The sequence below is a fragment of the Pseudophryne corroboree genome, chromosome 3 (assembly GCF_028390025.1).
Source record: "Pseudophryne corroboree isolate aPseCor3 chromosome 3, aPseCor3.hap2, whole genome shotgun sequence".
In the NCBI taxonomy this organism is placed as follows: Eukaryota; Metazoa; Chordata; class Amphibia; order Anura; family Myobatrachidae; genus Pseudophryne; species Pseudophryne corroboree.
Genome location: NC_086446.1, coordinates 316,218,524 through 316,244,913, shown reverse-complemented (window position 1 = coordinate 316,244,913; position 26,390 = coordinate 316,218,524). Strand labels below are relative to the sequence as shown.

Genomic DNA, 26,390 nt, shown 5'->3' with positions numbered 1-26,390 from the left:
AAAAAGGTATTCCAGCACCAGAGCCGGGAGTGCTATGCAATAAAACCAAGGAGGAAGCGTGGTAATGATGCATTATTAACATGGCCATGTTTAAAAACGCTCATTGAGACACTTTATTAATTTTGCTACTGTGAGGAAAAGAACCTATACATGCATGATTAATCAGCTAATGTGCTCAACTAAGTAATTGTTACCGTGCACTAAATTAGTGATGCTCATAAAGGTGATTTAAATTCATTTTACTATGCATGACAAGTCTGCACTTGGAAACAAAGATCGTTATGTTATAAATATCACCAGATGATACTCTGAGTAAGAGACTTTATAGCAACGGCTTTGCTACACTGCAACTAGACAAAGTATCAGTCTCCAGCATGATCTAATAGAGCAATTAAGTATCAGAGCGGAATTGAGAGACATTGTAACATCGAAATAAAATCAGTGTGAGCCAGCTGGTTTTAGCCATCTGCCTGAATATCTATTGCAAGAAATCACTCCATAGAGTGGAGTATTAAAGGCGGTTAATGTGTTATATATGTTTCATGTTTATATTGCCATGTTGTAGTTAATACTATTTTAGAAAAATTGTATGCAACCAACTATAGAGGTATGAAAATTTATTTTTATTAAAATAATGAATAAAAACAATTTTTTAATAAGAAACCTACTAGCGCTGTCTATATATTTTGTTTTTATAGATATATGATATATGATCTGATGCTTGCTCTTCATGGAACACTAAATGATGAGATCAGCAGACAAATCCCTGAGCTCAGAAATCCTTCTCGCTGATGCAATAGCAAGGAGACAGAAAATGTTTTCCAAGTAAGGAATCCATAGATTCCATAGGTTCAAAGTTACCAGATTGCAAGAAACAAAGAACTAACATGGCTGTGGGTGACCAATGGAGGAACATACGGAGGTTATACATGAAGAACACTGCTAGAAAGTTTGAATATCTGTAATTAAAGCTAGTCATCTTTGAAAAAAAAGACAGACAATACAAATATTTGAGCTTTAAAAGAACCCAGACACAAACTTGTGTCCAAGCACTGCTGTAAAACAGAAGGCAAGATAACGTTAAGGAACAAAATGTTTTTGGTTTCCCTCAAGAACACAAAACTAAAGAGTTTCTGGCTGACATGTTTTCTTGCCTTCAACATAGTCTTGATAATGGAATCCAGTTTCATATTGAGAATGGTCATCCCTTGATAACCACTAAGTTAGAGAAACTAGAATCTGTTTGGAGAGACTAATATTCTTGACAATAGAAAGGTGGTATCTGTTCGACTTGGAAAGCAAGTCGATCTGCAATTCTCTGGGATGAAATCGGAAATAAAATAAAAAATGGGCCTGCCTTTAAGGTCCTCCCTTCGATCAGATTATAGCAGTAATACGATAGGCCATGGAGTCAACAAGCTCTCTGAAGTACTGTGTAGACAGTGTACACCATGACTCGTGAATAATGGTCCACAATTCTCTAATATTTGCCGGTGATGGAACCCTGCCATTGAACGCAAGTTGAACTGAATCCTACATGTGTTTTATCAGGTACAAATCAGACTAACAAAAGGACCAATATATGATGCCAAAATCAAGCTTTTCCCCATCTATCTTTCCTCTAAGCTTGTTCACCCTTGCAGCTAGCCAGTGACCATCCTCATTACTACTCTTTTCAATATGCCTGTACTCATTGCCACTTTAAAAGTTAAATGGCTCAACTCTCCAAGAAGTTATCCCTCCTGCATCACAATATTCAAGACCTAAAAGTATTCAGACAAGAGAACCACTTTCTAGGTTCCACAGCTTCTAAACACTACTCTAAAATATACCAATCTTGTTGTCCCACTAAACATAATGGTGTTGCTATTTTGGTGAAGAATTCCATCTCCTTTATTCCTCAATCTATCACGTCTGACTGCTAAAGTATTCCGCCAGGAAAATTAGGCCATTTAGATGTTACTTTTGCTGTTCTGTATCCCCAATTATTAATCAAATAGACGTGTTTGTTTCTCTGCATAATGCACTGTCAGGGCCTCATCCTGTTGAGGTTAGATTTTAAAGCTGTGCTTAACCCACTGTTGGATAAATCCCTTGCCTCTGGTGCAGCTATGCAGCTAGCTCTCTAAAACATCTCAAGACCGTTTACTAGGCACCTTAGGGAAATTAGTCTCTTTGACCCTTAACAAGCCCTCAATCTGTCCTCATGTGACTTTACTTTCTAGTCTTGCACACACAAGGTTTACGCTAAAATGGATATGATTGCGAGTCCTTTGACTAAATAATTTTTTATTTTATTTTTTTATTATTGAAGCCCAAGGTGTGAGCTCCAATTCACTCAGTGCAGTGCAAAACTGTGCTGGGGACTTGGGTCTTTGGACCCACTCCAAAATGAGAAGGGCCCCATTTCTCACCATCCCACAGGAGCCAAAAGTTCCCAATGAGGGGAAAAGGGAATCTTCGGGATCCCTTCCAACCAAACCGGATAAAGATCCATTGCTCTGCTGTAAATACCACCCAATACATTTTTTGAATACAGACCTAAAGATATTTGACAAAGTGTTAACTAATAGATTAAACCAGTGGTTCTCAAACTCGGTCCTCAGGACCCCACACAGTGCATGTTTTGCAGGTAACCCAGCAATTGCACAGGTGTATTAATTACTCACTGACACATTTTAAAAGGTCCACAGGTGGAGCTAATTATTTCACTTGCGATTCTGTGAGGAGACCTGCAAAACATGCACCGTGTGGGGTCCTGAGGACCGAGTTTGAGAACCTGTGGATTAAACCCACTGCTCCTTTCATTGATCTACGCGGACCAGGTAGGCTTTGTCCCATCCATATAGAAGGTGTTGTTTACTATATATGCGCTCTTAATATATAAATATCGCCAATTTATGCCCCCCTTCTCTTTGTTACCCTGTTTCTGTAGTGCAGTGCAGGGGAGAGTCCTGGGAGCCTTCCTCACCAGCGGAGCTGAGCAGGAAAATGGCGCTGAGTGCTGAGGAGAATAAGCTCCGCCCCTTTTTCGGCGGGATTTTTCTCCCGGTTTTTAAGAAACTGGCCTGGGTCAAAATACATACATATAGCCTTAATGGGTATATGTGATGTATTTCTTTTGCCACTAAAGGTAATTATATTGCTGCCCAGGGCGCCCCCAGCAGCGCCCTGCACCCTCCGTGACTGAGTCAGTGAGCCGTGTGACAACAATGGCGCACAGCTGCAGTGCTGTGCGCTACCTTCATGAAGACTGTGGAGTCTTCTGCCGCCTGTTTTCCGGACCTCCGTTCTGCCGTCTCTTCAGCGTCTGTAAGGGGGATCGGCGGCGCGGCTCCGGGACGAACCCCAGGCTGACCTGTGTTCCGACTCCCTCTGGAGCTAAGTGTCCAGTAGCCTAAGACTCCAATCCATCCTGCACGCAGGTGAGTTGGAAATCTCTCCCCTAAGTCCCTCGATGCAGTGATCCTGTTGCCAGCAGGAATAACTGAGATTGAAACCTAAAAAAAAACTTTTCTAAACAGCTCTTTAAGAGAGCCACCTAGATTGCACCCTCTCGGACGGGCACAAAAACCTAACTGAGGCTTGGAGGAGGGTCATAGGGGGAGGAGCCAGTACGCACCATGTGACCTAAAAGCTTTTTTAGATGTGCCCTGTCTCCTGCGGAGCCCGCTATTCCCCATGGTCCTGACGGAGTCCCCAGCATCCACTAGGACGTTAGAGAAAAGAATTTACTCACCGGTAATTCTATTTCTCGTAGTCCGTAGTGGATGCTGGGAACTCCGTAAGGACCATGGGGAATAGCGGGCTCCGAAGGAGGCTGGGCACTCTAGAAAGATCTTAGACTACCTGGTGTGCACTGGCCCCTCCCACTATGACCCTCCTCCAAGCCTCAGTTAGGTACTGTGCCCGGACGAGCGTACACAATAAGGAAGGATTTTGAATCCCGGGTAAGACTCATACCAGCCACACCAATCACACCGTACAACTCGTGATATGAAACACAGTTAACAGTATGAAACAATAGAGCCTCTCAACAGATGGCTCAACAATAACCCGATTTAGTTAACAATAACTATGTACAAGTATTGCAGATAAACCGCACTTGGGATGGGCGCCCAGCATCCACTACGGACTACGAGAAATAGAATTACCGGTGAGTAAATTCTTATTTTCTCTAACGTCCTAGTGGATGCTGGGAACTCCGTAAGGACCATGGGGATTATACCAAAGCTCCCAAACGGGCGGGAGAGTGCGGATGACTCTGCAGCACTGAATGAGAGAACTCCAGGTCCTCCTCAGCCAGGGTATCAAATTTGTAGAATTTTGCAAACGTGTTTGCCCCTGACCAAGTAGCTGCTCGGCAAAGTTGTAAAGCCGAGACCTCTCGGGCAGCCGCCCAAGATGAGCCCACCTTCCTTGTGGAATGGGTATTGACAGATTTTGGCTGTGGCAGGCCTGCCACAGTATGTGCAAGCTGAATTGTACTACAAATCCAACGAGCAATAGTCTGCTTAGAAGCAGGAGCACCCAGCTTGTTAGGTGCATATAGGATAAACAGCGAGTCAGATTTTCTGACTCTAGCCGTTCTGGAAACATATATTTTCAGTGCCCTGACAACGTCTAGCAACTTGGAGTCCTCCAAGTCCCTAGTAGCCTAGGCACCACAATAGGCTGGTTCAGGTGAAACGCTGACACCACCTTTGGGAGAAACTGGGGACGAGTCCTCAATTCTGCCCTATCCATATGGAAAATCAAATAAGGGCTTTTACAAGACAAAGCCGCCAACTTTGATACTCGCCTGGCAGAAGCCAAGGCCAATAACATAACCACCTTCCACGTGAGATATTTCAGATCCACGGTTTTTAGTGGTTCAAACCAATGTGATTTTAAGAAACTCAACACCACGTTGAGATCCCAAGGTGCCACAGGAGGCACAAACGGGGGCTGACTCTGCAGCACTCCTTTTATAAATGTCTGAACTTCAGGTACTGAAGCTAGTTCTTTTTGAAAGAAAATCGACAGAGCCGAGATCTGTACCTTAATGGAACCCAATTTAAGGCCCATAGTCACTCCTGCTTGCAGGAAATGCAGAAATCGACCTAGTTGAAATTCCTCTGTTGAGGCCCTTTCGGCCTCACACCATGCAACATATTTTCGCCATATGCGGTGATAATGAGTTGCTGTAACCTCTTTCCTGGCTTTAGTAAGCGTAGGAATGACTTCCTCCGGAATGCCCTTTTCCTTCAGGATCCGGCGTTCAACCGCCATGCCGACAAACGCAGCCGCGGTAAGTCTTGGAACAGACAGGGCCCCTGCTGCCGCAGGTCCTGTCTGAGTGGCAGAGGCCATGGGTCCTCTGATATAAATTCTTGAAGTTCTGGGTACCAAGCTCTTCTTGGCCATCCACGAGTATCGTTCTTACTCCTCGCCTTCTTATTATTCTCAGTACCTTTGGTATGAGAGGCAGAGGGGAGAACACATAAACCGACTGGTACACCCACGGTGTTACCAGAGCGTCCATAGCTATCGCCTGAGGGTCCCTTGACCCGGTGCAATATCTTTTATAGCTTTTTGTTGAGGCGGGACGCCATCATGTCCACCTGTGGCCTTTCCCAATGGTGAACAATACTATTGGAAGACTTCTGGAGGAAGTCCCCATTCTCCCGGGTGGAGGTCGTGTCTGTTGAGAAGATCTGCTTCCCAGTTGTCCACTCCGGGAATGAACACTGCTGACAGTGCTAACACATGATTTTCCGCCTATCGGAGAATCCTTGTGGCTTCTGCCATCGCCATCCTGCTTCTTGTGCCGCCCTGTTGGTTTACATGGGCGACTGCCGTGATGTTGTCTGATTGGATCAGTACCGGCTGGTTTTGAAGCAGAGGCCTTGCCGGCCTCAGGGCATTGTAAATGGCCCTCAGGTCCAGAATATTTATGTGTAGGGAAATAACCTGACTTGACCAAAGTCCCTGGAAATTTCTTCCCTGTGTGACTGCCTCCCAGCCTCAAAGGCTGGAATCCATGGTCACTAGGACCTAGTCCTGTATGCCGAACCTGCGGCCCTCTTGAAGATGGGCACTCTGCAGCCACCACAGTAGAGATACCCTGGTCCTTGGAGACAGGGTTATCAGCCTATGCATCGGAAGATGCGATCCGGACCACTTGTCCAACAGGTCCCTCTGAAAAGTTCTTGTATGGAACCTGCCTAATGGGATTGCTTCGTAGGAAGCTACCATTTTTCCCAGGACTCGCGTGCAATGATGCACCGCTACCTATTTTGGCTTCAGGAGGTCTCTGACCAGAGATGACAACTCCTTGGCTTTCTCCTCCGGGAGAAACACTATTTCTGGTTTATGTCCAGAACCATCCCCAGGAACAGTAGACGTGTCATAGGAACCAGCTGTGACTTTGGACTGTTTAGAATCCAACCATGCTGTTGTAGCACTTTCCAAAATAGTGCTACCCCGACTACCAACTGCTCCTTGGACCTCGCCCTTATAACGAGATTGTCCAAGTACGGGATAATTACAACTCCATTTTTTTGAAGGAGTATCAACATTTCGGCCATTACCTTGATAAAACACCCTCGGTGCCATGTACAGTCCAAACGGCAGTGTCTGGACTTGGTAATGGTAATCCTGTACCACAAATCTGAGGTACTCCTGGCGAGGATGGTAAATGGGGACATGCAGGTAAGCATCCTTGATGTCCCAGGATACCATGTAATCCCCCTCGTCCAGGCTTGGAATAACCGCCCTGAGCGATTCCATCTTGAACTTGAATTTTTGTGTTCAAGGATTTTAAATATAAAATGGGTCACACCGAACCATGCGGTTTCGGTACCCCAACCCGTGTGGAATAGTAACCCCGTCCTTGTTGAAGTAGGGGCACCTTGAGTATTACCTGCTGGGAATACCGCTTATTAATTGCCTCTAGCACAGCCTCCCTGCCTGAGGGAGTTGTCAGCAAGGCATATTTTAGGAAACGGCTGGGGGGAGACATCTCGAATTCCAGCTTGTACCCCTGAAATACTACTTGAAAGAAACAGGGATCCACCTGTGAGCGAGCCCACTAATTGCTGACATTTTTGAGACGGCCCCCCACCGTACCTGGCTACACCTGTGGAGCACCCGCGTCATGGTGTGGCCTCACAGGAGGCGGGGGAAGAATCTTGATTCTGGGAACAGGCTGACTGGTGCAGCTTTTTTCCCTCTACCCTTGTCTCTGTACAGAAAGGAAGCGCCATTTGACCCGCTTGCTTTTCTGAAGCCGAAAGGACTGTACCTTTGTCTGTGAGGAAACCTGAGGTAAAATTATTTCTTCCCAGCAGTTGCTGTGGATACGAGGTCCCAGAGACCATCCCCAAATAATTCCTCACCCTTATAAGGCTCTCTATGCGCTTTTTAAGTCAGCATCACCTGTCCAGTGACAGGTCTCTAATACCCTCCTGACAGAATGGACATTACATTTATTTTGGATGCCAGCCGGCAAAATATCCCTCTGTGCATCCCCCATACATAAGACGACGTCTTTAATATGTTTTTATGTTTGCCAACTAGTATCCCTGTTTGACAGGGTCACCGACCACGCTGCAGCAGCACTATCTGCAGGTCTCAGTCTAGTACCTGAGTGTGTAAATACAGACTTCAGGATAGCCTCCTGTTTTTTATCAACAGGTACCTATTAAAGTGGCCGTATCCTAAGACGGCAGTGCCATCTTTTTTGACAAACGTGTGAGCGCCTTATCCACCCTAGGGGATATCTCCCAGCGTAACTTATCCACCTGGCGGGAAAGGGTACGCCATCAGTAACTTTTTATAAATTACCAGTTTCTTAACGGGGGAACCCACGCTTTCACACACTTCATTTATTCATCTGATGGGGGAACAAAACACTGCCTGTTTTTTCTCCCCAAACCTAAAACCCATTTTTAGAGGTGCTTGGGTTAAAGTCAGAAATGTATAACACATTTTTTATTGCCGGGATCACGTCACGGATGTTCCTAGTGGATTGTGTATATGTCTCCACCTTGTCGACACTGGAGTCAGACTCTGTGTCGACATCTGTGTCTGCCATCTGAGAGAGCGGGCGTTTTTGAGCCCCTGTTGGCCTTTGAGACGCCTGGGCAGGCGCGGGCTGCGAAGCCGGCTGTCCCACAGCTGTTACGTCATCCACCCTTTTATGTAAGAAGTTGACACTGTCGGTTAATACCTTTCACCTATCCATCCACTCTGGTGTCGGCCCCACAGGGGGCGACATCACATATATCGGCCTCTGTTCTGTCACCATATAAGCCTCCTCATTCAACATGTCGACACAGCCGTACCGACACACCGCAGACACACAGGGAATGCTCTAAACGAGGACAGGACCCACAAAAGCCCTTTGGGGGGACAGAGTAAGAGTATGCCAGCACACACCAGAGCGCTATATATATACAGGGACTAACTGAGTTATGTCCCTAATAGCTTTTATATAATATACTGTATACAGTGCCAATTTTAATGCCCCCCCCTCTCTTTTCCCTCTTACTGTACTGTAGAATTGCAGGGAAGAGCCAGGGAGCTTCCCTCCAGCCGAGCTGTGAGGGAAAAATGGCGCCAGTGTGCTGAGGATATAGGCTCCGCCCCTTTTTCGCGGCCTATTCTCCCGTTTTTTATGGAATTCTGGCAGGGGTATTTACCTCATATATAGCCCCTGGGGCCATATATTGAGGTATTTTAGCCAGCCAAGGTGTTTTTATTGCTGCCTCAGGGCGCCCCCCCCAGCGCCCTGCACCCTCAGTGACCGGAGTGTGAAGTGTGTGAGAGGAGCAATGGCGCACAGCTGCAGTGCTGTGCGCTACCTTGGTGAAGACAGAGTCTTCAAGCCGCCGATTTTCCGGACCATCTTCTTGCTTCTGGCTCTGTAAGGGGGACGGCGGCGCGGCTCCGGGACCGAACATCAAGGCTGGGCCTGCGGTCGATCCCTCTGGAGCTAATGGTGTCCAGTAGCCTAAGAAGCCCAATCCGGCTGCAAGCAGGCGAGTTCGCTTCTTCTCCCCTTAGTCCCTCGCTGCAGTGAGCCTGTTGCCAGCAGGTCTCACTGAAAATAACAAATTCTAAGACTATAACTTTCTAAGAGCTCAGGAGAGCCCCTAGTGTGCATCCAACCTCGGCCGGGCACGAAATCTAACTGAGGCTTGGAGGAGGGTCATAGTGGGAGGGGCCAGTGCACACCAGGTAGTCTAAGATCTTTCTAGAGTGCCCAGCCTCCTTCGGAGCCCGCTATTCCCCATGGTCCTTACGGAGTTCCCAGCATCCACTAGGACGTTAGAGAAAACTGCGATAAACCTCTGAAATGCCATTTTCTGAGGTTTCACCACGTACCGCATATGCAAGTCCTGGTATGCAACAGATTCCGGGGCTTGGACGCGGTGGGCAACTCCATCTTAAGATGTCCTATAGATGCCCCTTCTGGGAGGGTTCCAACAGGATCCCTCCGAGCAAGTTGGATCCCTCCCAGCAACCCCTGTGGCGCGCGTCACTCGATAAATGAACACATAGGACTCCAGGTCCTATCATCGCAAAGGACAGCTCTTACCGCAAGAGCCGCCCTTTGTGAGTATCTTTATTCATACAGTATTAGTAAACGCAGATATGCATGCAGAGAGTAGCGGGATGCTTCACAAGCAAAATGCTATGCTTGCTGCATCCCGCAATAGATGCAATGATGATAAGACACATTAAGAGTTTTAAACTTTCGACTTTTGGATTTGCACTAAACAGAGAAAGCCTTTGTGAGAATAGCATAGCTATTTATGACTCAAGACATTACTAAAATATGTATTTCAAGGCAAATTTCTACAGGCTTTCATCGCCTTCTACCATAACCAGTCTACCTCTGTACTGGCTGGTGGCATGTTGTCCGATTGGTTTAGTAACACCAACAGAACCATGCACGGCTGCCAACAATCACCTTGGTCATAAACACCTAAACCTCCAGAATCTTCTCCAACCCCGACATCGTTGGCATAAATAATTCCCAATATAAAATCTCTAGCGTCACAAATTATATTTTTCTTACGCTATCTAAAACCCTCACTTACCTCCCAGACCTATTTAAAAAAAAGGCTGCTTTTGCGAGGTCTCTGGTTGCAAAATTAAAACTAAGGGGTATATTTATAAAAGGTCTACTGAATTTCGATCTGAAATTAATTCAAACCGATCAGAATTGACCTTTAGAAAACAAACCCCTAAGTAAGAAGCTTTTCCATTTCACTTACCAAACCCCCTTAAACTCAACTTTAACTTTCAATGGAAGAAGGCCGCTATTAAAAGCCTTGGTATTAATATTACTGAGACACACACAAAACTATACATTGCTAATCCCCCAACACAATCTGAACAAGATCTAATGGTCTGAAAAATACACTGCTCAAAAAAATAAAGGGAACACTAAAATAACACATCCTAGATCTGAATGAATGAAATATTCTTATTAAATACTTTGTTCTTAACATAGTTGAATGTGCTGACAACAAAATCACACAAAAATCATCAATGGAAATCAAATGTATTAACCCATGGAGGTCTGGATTTGGAGTCACACTCAAAATTAAAGTGGAAAAACACACTACAGGCTGATGCAACTTTGATGTAATGTCCTTAAAACAAGTCAAAATGAGGCTCAGTAGTGTGTGTGGCCTCCACGTGCCTGTATGACCTCCCTACAACGCTTGGGCATGCTCCTGGACAGTCTGTGGTGCAACGTGGCGCGTTGGTGGATGGAGCGAGACATGATGTCCCAGATGTGCTCAATTGGATTCAGGTCTGGGGAACGGGCGGGCCAGTACAAGGCATCAATGTCTTCGTCTTGCAGGAACTGCTGACACACTCCTGCCACATGAGGTCTAGCATTGTCTTGCATTAGGAGGAACCCAGGGCCAACCGCACCAGCATATGGTCTCACAAGGGGTCTGAGGATCTCATCTCGGTACCTAATGGCAGTCAGGCTACCTCTGGCGAGCACATGGAGGGCTGTGCGGCCCCCCAAAGAAATGCCACCATACACCATTACTGACCCACTGCCAAACCGGTCATGCTGGAGGATGTTGCAGGCAGCAGAATGTTCTCCTTGGCATCTTCAGACTCTGTCACGTCTGTCACATGTGCTCAGTGAGAACCTGCTTTCATCTGTGAAGAGCACAGGGCGCCAGTGGCGACTTTGCCAATCTTGGTGTTCTCTGGCAAATGCCAAACGTCATGCACGGTGTTGGGCTGTAAGCACAACCCCCACCTGTGGACGTCGGGCCCTCATACCACCCTCATGGAGTCTGTTTCTGATCGTTTGAGTAGACACATGCACATTTGTGGCTTGCTGGAGGTCATTTTGCAGAGCTCTGGCAGTGCTCCTCCAGTTCCTCCTTGCACAAAGGCGGAGGTAGCGGTCCTGCTGCTGGGTTGTTGCCCTCCTACGGCCTCCTCCACGTCTCCTGATGTACTGGCCTGTCTCCTGGTAGCGCCTCCATGCTCTGGACACTACGCTGACAGACACAGCAAACCTTCTTGCCACAGCTCGCATTGATGTGCCCTCCTGGATGAACTGCACTACCTGAGCCACTTGTGTGGGTTATAGACTCCGTCTCGTGCTACCACTAGAGTGAAAGCACCGCCAGCTTTCAAAAGTGTCCAAAACATCAGCCAGAAAGCATAGGAGCTGAGAAGTGGTCTGTGGTCACCACCTGCAGAACAACTCCTTTATTGGGGGAGTCTTGCTAATTGCCTATAATTTCCACCTGTTGTCTATTACATTTGCACAACAGCATGTGAAATTGATTGTCAATCAGTGTTGCTTCCTAAGTGGACAGTTTGATTCCACAGAAGTGTGATTGACTTGGAGTTACATTGTGTTAAGTGTTTGCTTTATTTTTTTGAGCAGTGTATATCTCTTGGGTAGGCCAAGTCAACACAGTGAAAATTAACATACTCCAGAAAGTCCTCTCTCTCAGTACTGATATATGTTCCTGCTCACCTGCTCAGTTGGTTTTTGCCTTGTAAGTGATTGCCGCTTTAAAAATACAGCCTGTCTCGGCCAACATCCCGCACCTACGGCAAACTTGGACCCAATTACATATACCGCATGTGTGATTATAAAATTACAGTGAAATATCAGTCACTAATTTGCACTGACTTTATGGAAAATTGTTAATAGCACCACTAAGATTTTAAGGAGAATTATGTTAATTAATACAGGTTTTTTACTATGAATGTGAAAGTACAGGGTATAGAAAGTGAAACATTAAGCATGAAGCCTCTACCATGGATGACTTCACATTGATGAATATAAGACTGTTGTATGATAACTCACTGCAATTATTCTTTTGGACCAGCCATTAAATCCCAGGTAATAGTTAGCCAGCTCCTGGCATTTGTGGCCATACAGCTCCAGAGATTTGTACTGAAATCCCTTCTGTTTGTTGCAGACTTGCACCTGGAGAACAGGATAAAAGAAAGTACTAAAGACACAGCAAGGGGGAGATTCAATTGTTTATTCTAGGCATCCTCCACTAGATGGCACACAACGGCAGAAATTATTGTTCTGTCATTCATGCATGATCACCGCCAGCGTCGCTATTTGTGCTCTCAGCTGCCTGTGCAAAGTGTCCTGTCTGCGGCCCCAAATGGGACTTTTCACATTGCAGGCACTGTTTTAGTGAGGTTTAGCAGCTCTGCGAAACTAAACCCCATGCTTTTGGGTGTGTAAAAAGTAAGGGGCGCACAAAAGGACAACAACTGAATAGCTCTGATGAGTGCCCATTACTTTGAGTACCTCAAAAAAATAAGATTTTACTCACCGGTAAATCTATTTCTCGTAGTCCGTAGTGGATGCTGGGAACTCCGAAAGGACCATGGGGAATAGCGGCTCCGCAGGAGACTGGGCACAACTAAAGAAAGCTTTTAGGTCACCTGGTGTGCACTGGCTCCTCCCACTATGACCCTCCTCCAAGCTTCAGTTAGGACACTGTGCCCGGACGAGCTGACATAATAAGGAAGGATTTTGAATCCCGGGTAAGACTCTTACCAGCCACACCAATCACACCGTATAACTCGTGATACCATACCCAGTTTAACAGTATGAAACATAACTGAGCCTCTCAACAGATGGCTCAACAATAACCCTTTAGTTAACAATAACTATGTACAAGTATTGCAGACAATCCGCACTTGGGACGGGCGCCCAGCATCCACTACGGACTACGAGAAATAGATTTACCGGTGAGTAAAATCTTATTTTCTCTGACGTCCTAGTGGATGCTGGGAACTCCGAAAGTACCATGGGGATTATACCAAAGCTCCCAAACGGGCGGGAGAGTGCGGATGACTCTGCAGCACCGAATGAGAGAACTCCAGGTCCTCCTCAGCCAGGGTATCAAATTTGTAGAATTTTGCAAACGTGTTTGCCCCTGACCAAGTAGCAGCTCGGCAAAGTTGTAAAGCCGAGACCCCTCGGGCAGCCGCCCAAGATGAGCCCACCTTCCTTGTGGAATGGGCTTTTACTGATTAAGGATGCGGCAGTCCAGCCGCAGAATGCGCCAGCTGAATTGTGCTACAAATCCAGCGAGCAATAGTCTGCTTAGAAGCAATAGCACCCAGCTTGTTGGGTGCATACAGGATAAATAGCGAGTCAGTTTTCCTGACTCTAGCCGTCCTGGAAACATAAATTTTCAAGGCCCTGACTACGTCCAGCAACTTGGAATCCTCCAAGTCCCTAGTAGCCGCAGGCACCACAATAGGTTGGTTCAAGTGAAAAGCTGATACCACCTTAGGGAGAAACTGGGGACGAGTCCTCAATTCTGCCCTATCCATATGGAAAATCAGATAAGGGCTTTTACATGACAAAGCCGCCAATTCTGACACACGCCTGGCTGAAGCCAAGGCCAATAACATGACCACTTTCCACGTGAGATATTTTAGATCCACGGTTTTAAGTGGCTCAAACCAATGTGATTTTAAGAAACTCAACACCACGTTGAGATCCCAAGGTGCCACTGGAGGCACAAAAGGGGGCTGAATATGCAGCACTCCCTTAACAAACGTCTGAACTTCAGGTAGTGAAGCTAGTTCTTTCTGGAAGAAAATCGACAGAGCCGAGATCTGTACCCTAATGGAGCCTAATTTCAGGCCCATAGTCACTCCTGCTTGTAGGAAATGCAGAAATCGACCCAGTTGAAATTCCACTGTTGGGGCCTTTTTGGCCTCACACCAAGCAACATACATCCGCCATATGCGGTGATAATGCTTTGCAGTTACATCTTTCCTGGCTTTAATCAGCGTAGGAATGACTTCCTCCGGAATGCCCTTTTCCTTCAGGATCCGGCGTTCAACCGCCATGCCGTCAAACGCAGCCGCGGTAAGTCTTGGAACAGACAGGGCCCCTGCTGCAGCAGGTCCTGTCTGAGCGGCAGAGGCCATGGGTCCTCTGAGATCATCTCTTGAAGTTCCGGGTACCACGCTTGTCTTGGCCAATCCGGAACCACGAGTATTGTTCTTACTCCTCGTTTTCTTATTATTCTCAGTACCTTTGGTATGAGAGGCAGAGGAGGGAACACATAAACCGACTGGTACACCCACGGTGTCACTAGAGCGTCCACAGCTATCGCCTGAGGGTCCCTTGACCTGGCGCAATATCTCTCTAGTTTTTTGTTTAGGCGGGACGCCATCATGTCCACCTGTGGCCTTTCCCAACGGTTTACCAACAGTTGGAAGACTTCTGGATGAAGTCCCCACTCTCCCGGGTGTAGGTCGTGTCCGCTGAGGAAGTCTGCTTCCCAGTTGTCCACTCCCGGAATGAACACTGCTGACAGTGCTAAGACGTGATTTTCCGCCCATCGGAGAATCCTTGTGGCTTCTGCCATCGCCATCCTGCTTCTTGTGCCGCCCTGTCGGTTTACATGGGCGACTGCCGTGATGTTGTCTGATTGGATCAGTACCGGCTGGTTTTGAAGCAGAGGCCTTGCCAGACTTAGGGCATTGTAAATGGCCCTCAGTTCCAGAATATTTATGTGTAGGGACGACTCCTGACTTGACCAAAGTCCTTGGAAATTTCTTCCCTGTGTGACTGCCCCCCAGCCTCGAAGGCTAGCATCCGTGGTTACCAGGACCCAGTCCTGTATGCCGAATCTGCGGCCCTCTTGAAGATGAGCACTCTGCAGCCACCACAGTAGAGATACCCTGGTCCTTGGAGACAGGGTTATCAGCCGATGCATCTGAAGATGCGATCCCGACCACTTGTCCAAGAGGTCCCACTGAAAGGTTCTTGCATGGAACCTGCCGAATGGAATTTTGCTTCGTAAGAAGCTACCATTTTTCCCAGGACTCGTGTGCAGTGATGCACCGATACCTGTTTTGGTTTCAGGAGGTCTCTGACTAGAGATGACAGCTCCTTGGCTTTCTCCTGCGGGAGAAACACTTTTTTCTGTTCTGTGTCCAGAACCATCCCCAGGAACAGTAGGCGTGTGGTAGGAACCAGCTGTGACTTTGGAATGTATAGAATCCATCCGTGCTGTTGTAGCACTTCCCGAGATAGTGCTACTCCGACCAACAACTGCTCCTTGGACCTTGCCTTTATAAGGAGATCGTCCAAGTACGGGATAATTAAAACTTCCTTTCTCGAAGGAGTATAATCATTTCTGCCATTACCTTGGTAAAGACCCTCGGTGCCGTGGACAGTCCAAACGGCAGTGTTTGGAATTGGTAATGGCAATCCTGTACCACAAATCTGAGGTACTCCTGGTGAGGATGGTAAATGGGGACATGTAGGTAAGCCTCCTTGATGTCCAGGGATGCCATGTAATCCCCCTCCTCCAGGCTTGCAATAATCGCCCTGAGCGATTCCATCTTGAACTTGAATTTTTGTATGTATGTGTTCAAGGATTTCAAATATAAAATGGGTCTCACCGAACCGTCCGGTTTCGGTACCACAAACAGTGTGGACTAGTAACCCCGTCCTTGTTGAAGTAGGGGCACCTTGACTATCACCTGCTGGGAATACAGCTTGTGAATTGCCTCTAGCACAGTCTCCCTGCCTGAGGGAGTTGTCGGCAAGGCAGATTTGAGGAAACGGCGGGGGGGGAGACGCCTCGAATTCCAGCTTGTACCCCTGAGATGCTACTTGAAGGATCTAGGGATCCACCTGTGAGCGAGCCCACTGATCGCTGAAATTTTTGAGGCGGCCCCCCACCGTACCTGGCTACGCCTGAGGAGCCCCCCCCGTCATGCGGTGGACTCAGAGGAAGCGGGGGAAGAATTTTGATTCTGGGAACTGGCTGACTGGTGCAGCTTTTTCCCTCTTCCCTCGTTTTACACGCTTGCATTTCTGAAGCCGAAAGGACTGTACCTGATAATACAGTGCTTTCTGAGGCTGTGAGGAAACCTGAGGTAAAAAAAATTTCTTCCCAGCTGTTGCTGTGGATACGAGGTCCCAGAGACCATCCCCAAACAATTCCTCACCCTTATAAGGCTCTATGTGCCTTTTAAAGTCAGCATCACCTGTCCAGTGTCGGGTCTCTAATAACCTCCTGACCGAATGGACATTGCATTAATTCTGGATGCCAGCCGGCAAAATATCCCTCTGTGCATCCCTCATATATAAGGCGACGTCTTATGTTCGCAAAATAGTATTCCTGTTTGACAGGGTTACAGACCACGCTGCAGCAGCACTATCTGCAGGTCTCAGTCTAGTACCTGACTGTGGAAATACAGACTTCAGGATAGCCTCCTGCTTTTTATCAGCAGGTACCTTCAAAGTGGCCGTATCCTAAGACGGCAGTGCCACCTTTTTTGACAAACGTGTGAGCGCCTTATCCACCCTAGGGGATATCTCCCAGCGTAACTTATCCTCTGGCGGGAAAGGGTACGCCATCAGTAACTTTTTAGAAATTACCAGTTTCTTATCGGGGGAACCCACGCTTTTTCACACTTCATTCACTCATTTGATGGGGGAACAAAATACTGCCTGCTTTTTCTCCCCAAACATAAAACCCTTTTTTAGTGGTACTTGGGTTAATGTCAGAAATGTGTAACACATTTTTTATTGCCGGGATCATGTAACGGATGTTCCTAGTGGATTGTGTATATGTCTCAACCTCGTCGACACTGGAGTCAGAACTCTGTGTCGACATCTGTGTCTGCCATCTGAGGGAGCGGGCGTTTTTGAGCCCCTGATGGCCTTTGAGACGCCTGGGCAGGCGCGGGCTGAGAAGCCGGCTGTCCCATAGCTGTTACGTCATCCAGCCTTTTATGTAAAGAGTTGACACTGTCGGTTTATACCTTCCACCTATCCATCCACTCTGGTGTCGGCCCCACAGGGGGCGACATCACATTTATCGGCATCTGCTCTGCCATCACATAAGCCTCATCAAACGTGTCGACACAGCCGTACCGACACACCGCACACACACAGGGAATGCTCTGACTGAGGACAGGACCCCACACAGCCCTTTGGGGAGACAGAGAGAGAGTATGCCAGCACACACCAGAGCGCTATATAATTTAGGGATTAACACTATATTGAGTGAATTTTTCCCAATAGCTGCTTGTATATACAATATTGCGCCTAAATTTAGTGCCCCCCCTCTCTTTTTAACCCTTTGAGCCTGAAAACTACAGGGGAGAGCCTGGGGAGCTGTCTTCCAGTTGCACTGTGAAGAGAAAATGGCGCCAGTGTGCTGAGAGAGATAGCTCCGCCCCTTTTTCGCGGACTTTTCTCCCGCTTTTTTATGGATTCTGGCAGGGGTATTTATCACATATATAGCCTCTGGGGCTATATATTGTGATATATATGCCAGCCAAGGTGTTTTTTATTGCTGCTCAGGGCGCCCCCCCCCCAGTGCCCTGCACCCTCAGTGACCGGAGTGTGAAGTGTGCATGAGGAGCAATGGCGCACAGCTGCAGTGCTGTGCGCTACCTTGGTGAAGACTGATGTCTTCTGCCGCCGATTTTCCGGACCTCTTCTTGCTTCTGGCTCTGTAAGGGGGACGGCGGCGCGGCTCCGGGACCGAACACCAAGGCCAGTTCCATGCGGTCGATCCCTCTGGAGCTAATGGTGTCCAGTAGCCTAAGAAGCCCAAGCTAGCTGCAAGCAGGTAGGTTCGCTTCTTCTCCCCTTAGTCCCTCGCTGCAGTGAGCCTGTTGCCAGCAGGTCTCACTGTAAAATAAAAAACCTAATTATATACTTTCTTTCTAGAAGCTCAGGAGAGCCCCTAGTGTGCATCCAACCTCGGCCGGGCACAAAATCTAACTGAGGCTTGGAGGAGGGTCATAGTGGGAGGAGCCAGTGCACACCAGGTGACCTAAAAGCTTTCTTTAGTTGTGCCCAGTCTCCTGCGGAGCCGCTATTCCCCATGGTCCTTTCGGAGTTCCCAGCATCCACTAGGACGTCAGAGAAAAAACATTTGAATCACTATAAGGTCAAAGTCATTATACATATCTTCCTAGGCATAATACAATATGGAATGTGAATATAACAAACATGTAATATTGACATATTTACAGCGCATCTTGGTGTCATCACTTAATTGTAAATTAGCAAACGTGTCAATCATAATGTAGTAATGCAGCTGTACTGCAACTTACTGTGGAAATTTAGTCCACTGCAGATATCTGTGACCTATACAAAAACCTACTGCCCCATCTCTGTATGTGGTACTTACCTTCAGAGGAGTGTCCTGGAAGAGAGCTTTTTTGTCACATGCTGCATGGGCTCTTCTGGCACACCATGAGGAGTAGTATTTAATGACTGCGTAGTAACCAGACTCAGCAACACCAGCGTTTGGAAAAAGCTTAAGCGAGTACAAAGGTCCAAATTCAGCAAACACCTTTAGCATGGCACACTAGAGACAAACATCAATATGAATAAAAATCAATAAATAAATAAACTAAAAGTATACAGCACCAAGCCTGTACCACATTCACCTTTCAGGAGGTAAGCATAACCAGCTACTAGAAGAGAAGAGAGGCCGATAGATCCTCAAATGGGAGGTGGAAACAGAATGGACAGTGTACTCTGTCAATCCCGCAGGCTCTGGCAAGTTGGAACGGATAACATGCTACTTACAGCCCATCAACCAGACCACCAGTACAACAAGCTGCTTGGCAATAAATAGCATGTTAACCTTGATCTTGTCTCCTGCATTCTGGGATCAACAGAGTCACTGTCAATCTCCAACAAATCACTCTGGTCTATGATGTGAAAACCTTTACTGCACCCCCCAAAAAAAAAACAAAGGGGGTAAACTGGTTGGCAGCCTAGTAGCTCTGCACTGCTGTGCAAGCATGAAAAAGAAAATAATCACACCTGCTCTTACCATCGATGGTGGGAAACCATTTGTATCTCACCCATCCATGGTAAACCTATTTAATATCGGTATGGGATCATCAATCATTCTTCTGAATCAACGGATGATTGTTGACCATCCCTATGAAGGCTACGACCCGGGAATAACCAGAGTCCAACATGCAGCAAGAAAGGAATTTGACCAGCTTAAAAACATGTTCACTTTACCATGATAGGAGCTGAGATTTAGGTGTGAATGGGTTATATTACTATACAGTGCCCATGCAGTGCGTCACAAATCTCCACCAATAACCTTTGGCACAGTGGCGTGCGGTGTGGTGAGGCAGAGTCTTTCCGGTCATACTAACGTTTGTGCTGGAGTCTGACTGTATAGAGCATATGGAAAAATAGGATTTTGGTTACCTACCGGTAAATCCTTTTCTCGTAGTCCGTAGAGGATGCTGGGGTCCACATTAGTACCATGGGGTATAGACGGGTCCACCAGAAGCCATTGGCACTTTAAGAGTTTGAGAGTGTGGGCTGGCTTCTCCCTCTATGCCCCTCCTACCAGACTCAGTCTAGAAACTGTGCCCAGGAAGACGGACATCTTCGAGAGAAGAATTTAACACAGATAGTAGGATTTTGCTTACCTACCAGTAAATTATTTTCTCGTAGTCCGTAGAGGATGCTGTGCGCCCGCCCAGTGCATCGTTTTCCTGCAATTGTTAGCTGGTTCAGTACAACTTTGTTTCTAGTTAAGTACTGCATTGTTACTTGGTAAGTAATGTTTCAGCAGTTGCTGAGTTTTCAGGCTAAGTTAGCCTGATGTGCCTTGTATGTGTGAGCTGGTATGAATCTCGCCACTTTCTCTTACGTCCTAGAGGATGCTGGGGTCCACATTAGTACCATGGGGGATGTACCAAAGCTCCCAGAATGGGAGGGAGAGCACGGAGGCTCCTGCAAAACTGATTGGCCTCCGTTGATCTGAGGTTCAGTCAAAGTATGGAACTCGTAGAACTTTGCAAACGTGTTCGACACAGACCAAGTTGCAGCTCGGCAAAGTTGTAACGCCGAGACACCCCGGGCAGCCGCCCAGGAAGACCCCACCTTACGAGTAGAGTGGGCCTTAGCAGACGTAGGACACGGCAAGCCTGCCATAGAATACGCATGCTGGATAGTAAACCTGATCCAGCGAGAGATCGTCTGCACAGAAGCAGGACACCCAATTTTCTTGGTATCATACAGGACAAAAAAGGATTTTAATACCTACCGGTAAATCCTTTTCGCCTAGTCCGTAGAGGATGCTGGGGACTCCAAAAGGACCATGGGGTATAGACAAGATCCGCAGGAGACATGGGCACACTATAAGACTTTGAATGGGTGTGAACTGGCTCCTCCCTCTATGCCCCTCCTCCAGACCTCAGTTATAGGAACTGTGCCCAGGGAGACGGACATTTCGTGGAAATGGATTTTTGTTACACTAAGGGTGAGATACATACCAGCTCAGACCACAACAGACCGTACAACTGGATTACCAGGAATACCAGATAACAGTATGAACGAAAAATAAGCTGAACATAACCTTCGTGTAACCGAAAACAACAACTAACAATACAACTGCAAGTAACAGTCCGCACTGGGATGGGCGCCCAGCATCCTCTACGGACTAGGAGAAAAGGATTTACTGGTAGGTATTAAAATCCTATTTTCTCTCACGTCCTAGAGGATGCTGGGGACTCCAAAAGGACCATGGGGTCTATACCAAAGCTCCAGACCGGGCGGGAGAGTGCGGACGACTCTGCAGCATCGACTGAGCAAACATGAGGTCCTCATCAGCCAGGGTATCAAACTTGTAGAACTTAGCAAAAGTGTTTGAACCCAACCACGTAGCTGCTCGGCAAAGTAGAAGTGCCGAGACCCTTCGGGCAGCCGCCCAAGATGAGCCCACCTTCCTGGTAGAATGGGCCTTCACTGACTTCGGCAACGGCAATCCAGCCGTAGAATGAGCGTGCTGAATCGTATTACAAATCCAGCGTGCAATAGTCTGCTTGGAAGCAGGATTTCCAATCTAGTTGGAAGCATACAGGACAAAGAGCCTCCGTTTTCCTAACAAGAGCCGTTCTGGCGACATAAATTTTCTAAGCTTTTACAACACCGAGAGATTTTGGCACCGCCACGGCATCCGTAGCCACAGGCACCACAATAGATTGATTTATGTGAAACGAAGAAACCACCTTCGGCAGAAATTGTTGACGAGTCCACAATTCCGCTCTATCCACATGGAAAATCAAATATGGGCTCTTGTGAGACAAAGCCGCCAATTCCGACACCTGTCTGGCGGACGCCACGGCTAAAAGCATGACCACTATCCAAGCGAGAAATTTCAACTCAACCTTTCGCAAAGGGTCAAACCAGTGAGACATAAGAATTGTAACACCACATCAAGATCCCACGGTGCCACAGGTGGCACAAACGGAGGATGGATATGCAGCACTCCCTTCATGAAAGTCTGAACTTCAGGAAGGATGGGCAATTCTTTTTGAAAGAAAATAGATAAAGCCGAAATCTGCACTTTGATGGAACCCAATCTCAGGCCTGCATCCACGCCTGCCTGCAAAAAATGGAGTAAACGACTCAGCTGAAACTCCTCCGCCGGAGCTTTCTTGGCTTCACACCACGACACACATTTTCTCCAAATACGGTGATAATGCTTTGCCGTGACCTCCTTTCTAGCCTTAAGGAGAGTGGGGGATGACTTCCCCAGGAATACCCTTTCGAGCTAGGATTTGGCGTTCAACCTCCATGCCATCAAACGCAGCTGCAGTAAGTCTTGAAATACGCATGGCCCCTGCAGTAACAGGTCCTCTCTGAGAGGAAGCGGCCAAGGATCTTCTATGAGCAATTCCTGAAGATCCGGATACCAGGCCAATCTGGAACGACGAGTACTGCCGGAACCCTTGTTCGTCTTATGATCCTCAATACTTTTGGAATGAGAGGAAGTGGAGGGAACACATATACCGACTGAAACACCCACGGCGTTACCAGGGCATCCACCGCACTGGCTTGGGGGTCCCTTTACCTGGAACAGTACCTTGGAAGCTTCTTGTTGAGGCGAGACGCCATCATGTCTATTTGAGGAATTCCCCAACGCCCTGTCACTTCTGCAAATACCTCTTGATGAAGAGCCCACTCTCCTGGATGGAGATCGTGTCTGCTGAGGAAGTCTGCTTCCCAGTTTTCCACGCCCGGAAGGAAGACTGCTGACAGAGCGCTCACGTGCTTTTCCGCCCAGCGAAGAACTCTTGTGGCCTCCGCCATCGCCGCTCTGCTCTTTGTTCCGCCCTGGCGGTTTATGTACGCTACCGCTGTTACGTTGTCCGACTGAATCAGGACAGATAGACCTCGAAGAAGGTGTTCCGCTTGCAGAAGGCCGTTGTAAATGGCTCTTAACTCTAGAACGTTTATGTGGAGACAAGTTTCCTAGCTTGACCATTTTCCCTGGAAACTTCTTCCTTGTGTGACTGCTCCCCAGCCTCGGAGACTTGTATCCGTGGTCAGCAGGACCCAATCCTGGATTTCGAACCTGTCCCCCTCTAGAAGGTGAGAACTTTGCAGCCACCACAGGAGAGAAATTCTGGTCCTGGAAGATAGACTTATTTTCCGGTGCATGTGTAGGTGAGACCCGGACCATTTGTCCAGCAGGTCCCACTGAAACACCCGGGCATGAAACCTGACAAACGGAATGGCTTCGTAAGCCGCAACCATCTTCCCTAGCACTCGAGTGCATTGATGAATCGACACTGTTGCCGGTTTCAGAATCTCCTTGACCATGCATTGGATTTCCAGAGCTTTTTCCGCTGGAAGAAACACTCATTGCAGTTCCGTGTCCAGGATCATGCCCAAGAAAGGCAGCCGAGTTGTCGGAATCAACTGAGACGTTGGCAAATTTAGAATCCAACCACGATGTTGCAAAAAGTCAGGGAGAGTTCCACATTTCTTAGCAACTGCTCCTTCGATCTCGCCTTTATCAGGAGATCGTCCAAGTACGGGATAATTGTGACACCGTAGGAGTACCATCATTTCCGCCATCACTTTGGTGAAGACCCTCGGGGCCGTGGAAAGCCCAAACGGCAACGTCTGAATTTGGTAATGATAATCCTGCACAGCAAATCTCAGGAAAGCTTGATGTGGAGGATATATCGGGACGTGTAAGTAGGCATCTTTTATGTCGACCGACGCCATAAAATCCCCCCCTTCTAGACTGGAGATCACTGCTCGAAGAGATTCCATCTAGAACTTGAAAGTATTCAAATACAGATTGAGGGATTTTAGGTTCAGGATCGGTCTGACCGAGCCGCCCGGCTTTGGTATGACAGGCTCGAATAAAACCCTTCTCCTCGTTGGGACGGGGGTACTGGGACAATGACACTCTGTTGACACAGCTTTTGGATCGCAGCACTCACTACTTCACTTTCTGGGATAGAAACTGGCAAGGCTGATTTGAAAAATCGGTGGGGGGGCACCTCCTGAAACTCCAGTTTGTACCCTTGGGACACTATGTTTAACACCCAAGGATCTAGGCCCGAATGAAACTAGACCTGACTGAAGAATCTGAGACGCGCCCCCACCGGTACGGACTCCCGTAGGGGAGCCCCAGCGTCATGCGGTGCACTTGGCAGAGGCCGGGGAGGACTTTTGGTCCTGGAAGCCTGACACAGCAGGCGACCTTTTTCCCCTTCCTCTACCTTTTGAAGCAAGGAAGGATGAGCCTCTTCCTTTTTTGTATTTATTAGGCCGAAAGGACTGCATCTGATAATGCGGAGCCTTTTTCTGGTATGCCGGAACACATGGAAGAAAAGATGACTTACCCGCTGTAGCGGTAGACACCAGGTCAGCGAGGCCATCACCAAACAAGACACTACCTTTACAAGGGAGAGCTTCCATAGCTTTCTTGGAGTCGGCATCAGCATTCCATTGATGAATCCACAGCGCTCTCCTGGCCGAGACTGCCATGGCATTGGCCCTTGATCCCAAAAGGCCAATATCCCTCGCTGCATCTTTTAGGTAAGCTGCAGCGTCCCTGATATAACCGAGAGTCAACAGAATGTTATCCCTATCCAGTGTATCCATGTCAGATGCCAAATTATCAGCCCACTTAGCAAAAGCACTACTCACCAATGCCGACGCCACGGCCGGTCTGAGGAGTGCACCAGTAGTGACATAAATGGATTTTAAAGTCATTTCCTGCTCACGATCCACAGGATCCTTGAGGGCAGCAGTGTTGGGAGACGGAAGCGCCACCTTCTTGGACAGCCGTGACAGAGCTTTGTCCACATTGGGAGATGACTCCCAGTTTTCCCTGTCGTCAGAGGGGAAAGGATACGCCATAAAAATTCTCTTGGGAATCTGCCACCTTTTATCAGGCGATTCCCAGGCCTTTTCACAAAGAGCGTTCAGTTCATGAGAGGGAGGGGGGGGGGGGGGGGGGACGTCACCTCGGGCTTCTTTCCCTTATACAAACAAACCCTTGTATCAGGAACAGCAGGCACTTCAGAAATATGTAAAATATCTTTAATAGCCACAATCATGTACTGAATACTCTTAACCAATTTTGGATGTAAACTGGCCTCACTACAGTCGACACTGGAGTCAGAGTCCGTGTCGGTATCCGTATCAGCTATTTGGGGAAATGAACGCTTTTGTGACCCTGAGGGGGCCTGTACCCGGGATAAGGCGTCCTCCATTGATTTTCTCCACGTTTGTGTCTGAGAATCAGATTTATCCAGCCTTTTAGACAATAACGCCACATTTGCATTCAATGTACTCAACATATTCACCCAATCAGCAGTCGGCAGTGCCGACAGAGTCACTCCCAAATCGTTCTCTGCGCCCCCAGTAACTTACTCCGGGGAGGAGCACCCAGCCTCAGACATGTCGACACACACCCACTCACACTGGCTATAGGGGACAGACCCACAGGGAAGCCTGTTAGAGAAAACACAGAGGGAGTATACCAGCTCACACCCCAGCGCCCATATAATACTGAAAAATAATATATGATGAGTGCGCTGTTATATAGCACCAAATTTCTGTGCCCCGTGCGCTCTACCTCGTTACTGAAGTCTTCTGCCGTCACTGAAGTCTCCTTTCTTCTATATACTCACCCGGCTTCTTTCTACTGGCTTCTGTGAGGGGGTTGACGGCACGGCTCCGGGAACAAGCAGCTAGGCGCACCAAGTGATCGAACCCTCTGGAGCTAATGGTGTCCAGTAGCCTAAGAAGCAGAGCCTTTAACTCGGAAGAAGTAGATCTGACTTCTCTCCCGTCATTCCCACGAAGCAGAGAGCCTGTAGCCAGCAGGTCTCCCTCAAAATAAAAAACCTAACAGAAAGTCTTTTCAGAGAAACTCAGGAGAGCTCCCCTAGTGTGTGTCCAGTCACTCTGGGCACAGAATCTAACTGAGGTCTGGAGGAGGGGCATAGAGGGAGGAGCCAGTTCACACCCAAAGTCTTATAGTGTGCCCATGTCTCCTGTGGATCCCGTCTATACCACATGGTCCTTTTGGAGTCCCCAGCATCCTCTAGGACAAAAGAGAAACAAAGACTCCGATTTCCTGTGACGAGCAGTCCTCTTCACATAGATTTTCAGAGCCCCTACAACATCCAAAGACTTTGATGAAATTGAGGAGTCAGTAGCCACTGGCACCACAATAGGTTGCTTGATATGAAATGCAGACACAGCCTTCGGAAGAAACTGCTGACATGTCCGGAGCTCAGCTTTATCTTTGTAGAAAATCAAGTATGGGCTTTTATGGGACAAAGCCCCCCCCAACTCTGACACACGTCTAGCAGAAGCTAAAGCCGACAACGTGACAGCCTTCCACGTAAGAAACTTGATCTCAACCTCCTGTAGAGGCTCGAACCAGCCCAATTGGAGGAGGAACTGCAACACTATGTTAAGGTCCCAAGGCGCCGCAGGCAGTACAAAGGGAGGTTGGATGTGCATAACTCCCTTCAAAAAGGTCTGAACCTAAGGGAGGGCAGTCAATTGTCTTTGGAAGAAAATGGATAGGGCC

At 47.7% G+C, this 26,390-nt stretch overlaps 1 protein-coding gene across 1 annotated transcript in view; it reads right to left on the bottom strand.

The window, feature by feature from the left end:
• Positions 1–26,390, bottom strand: part of RDM1 (RAD52 motif containing 1) — a 230,737-nt gene that overhangs the window by 123,606 nt on the left and 80,741 nt on the right. Inside the window, exons 2-3 of the mRNA XM_063959462.1 lie at positions 18,693–18,872; positions 12,350–12,472 (exon numbers count right to left, since the gene is read on the bottom strand). Coding sequence (XP_063815532.1) covers positions 12,350–12,472; positions 18,693–18,872 — 303 coding nt within the window. The remainder of the gene's footprint in view (positions 1–12,349; positions 12,473–18,692; positions 18,873–26,390) is intronic.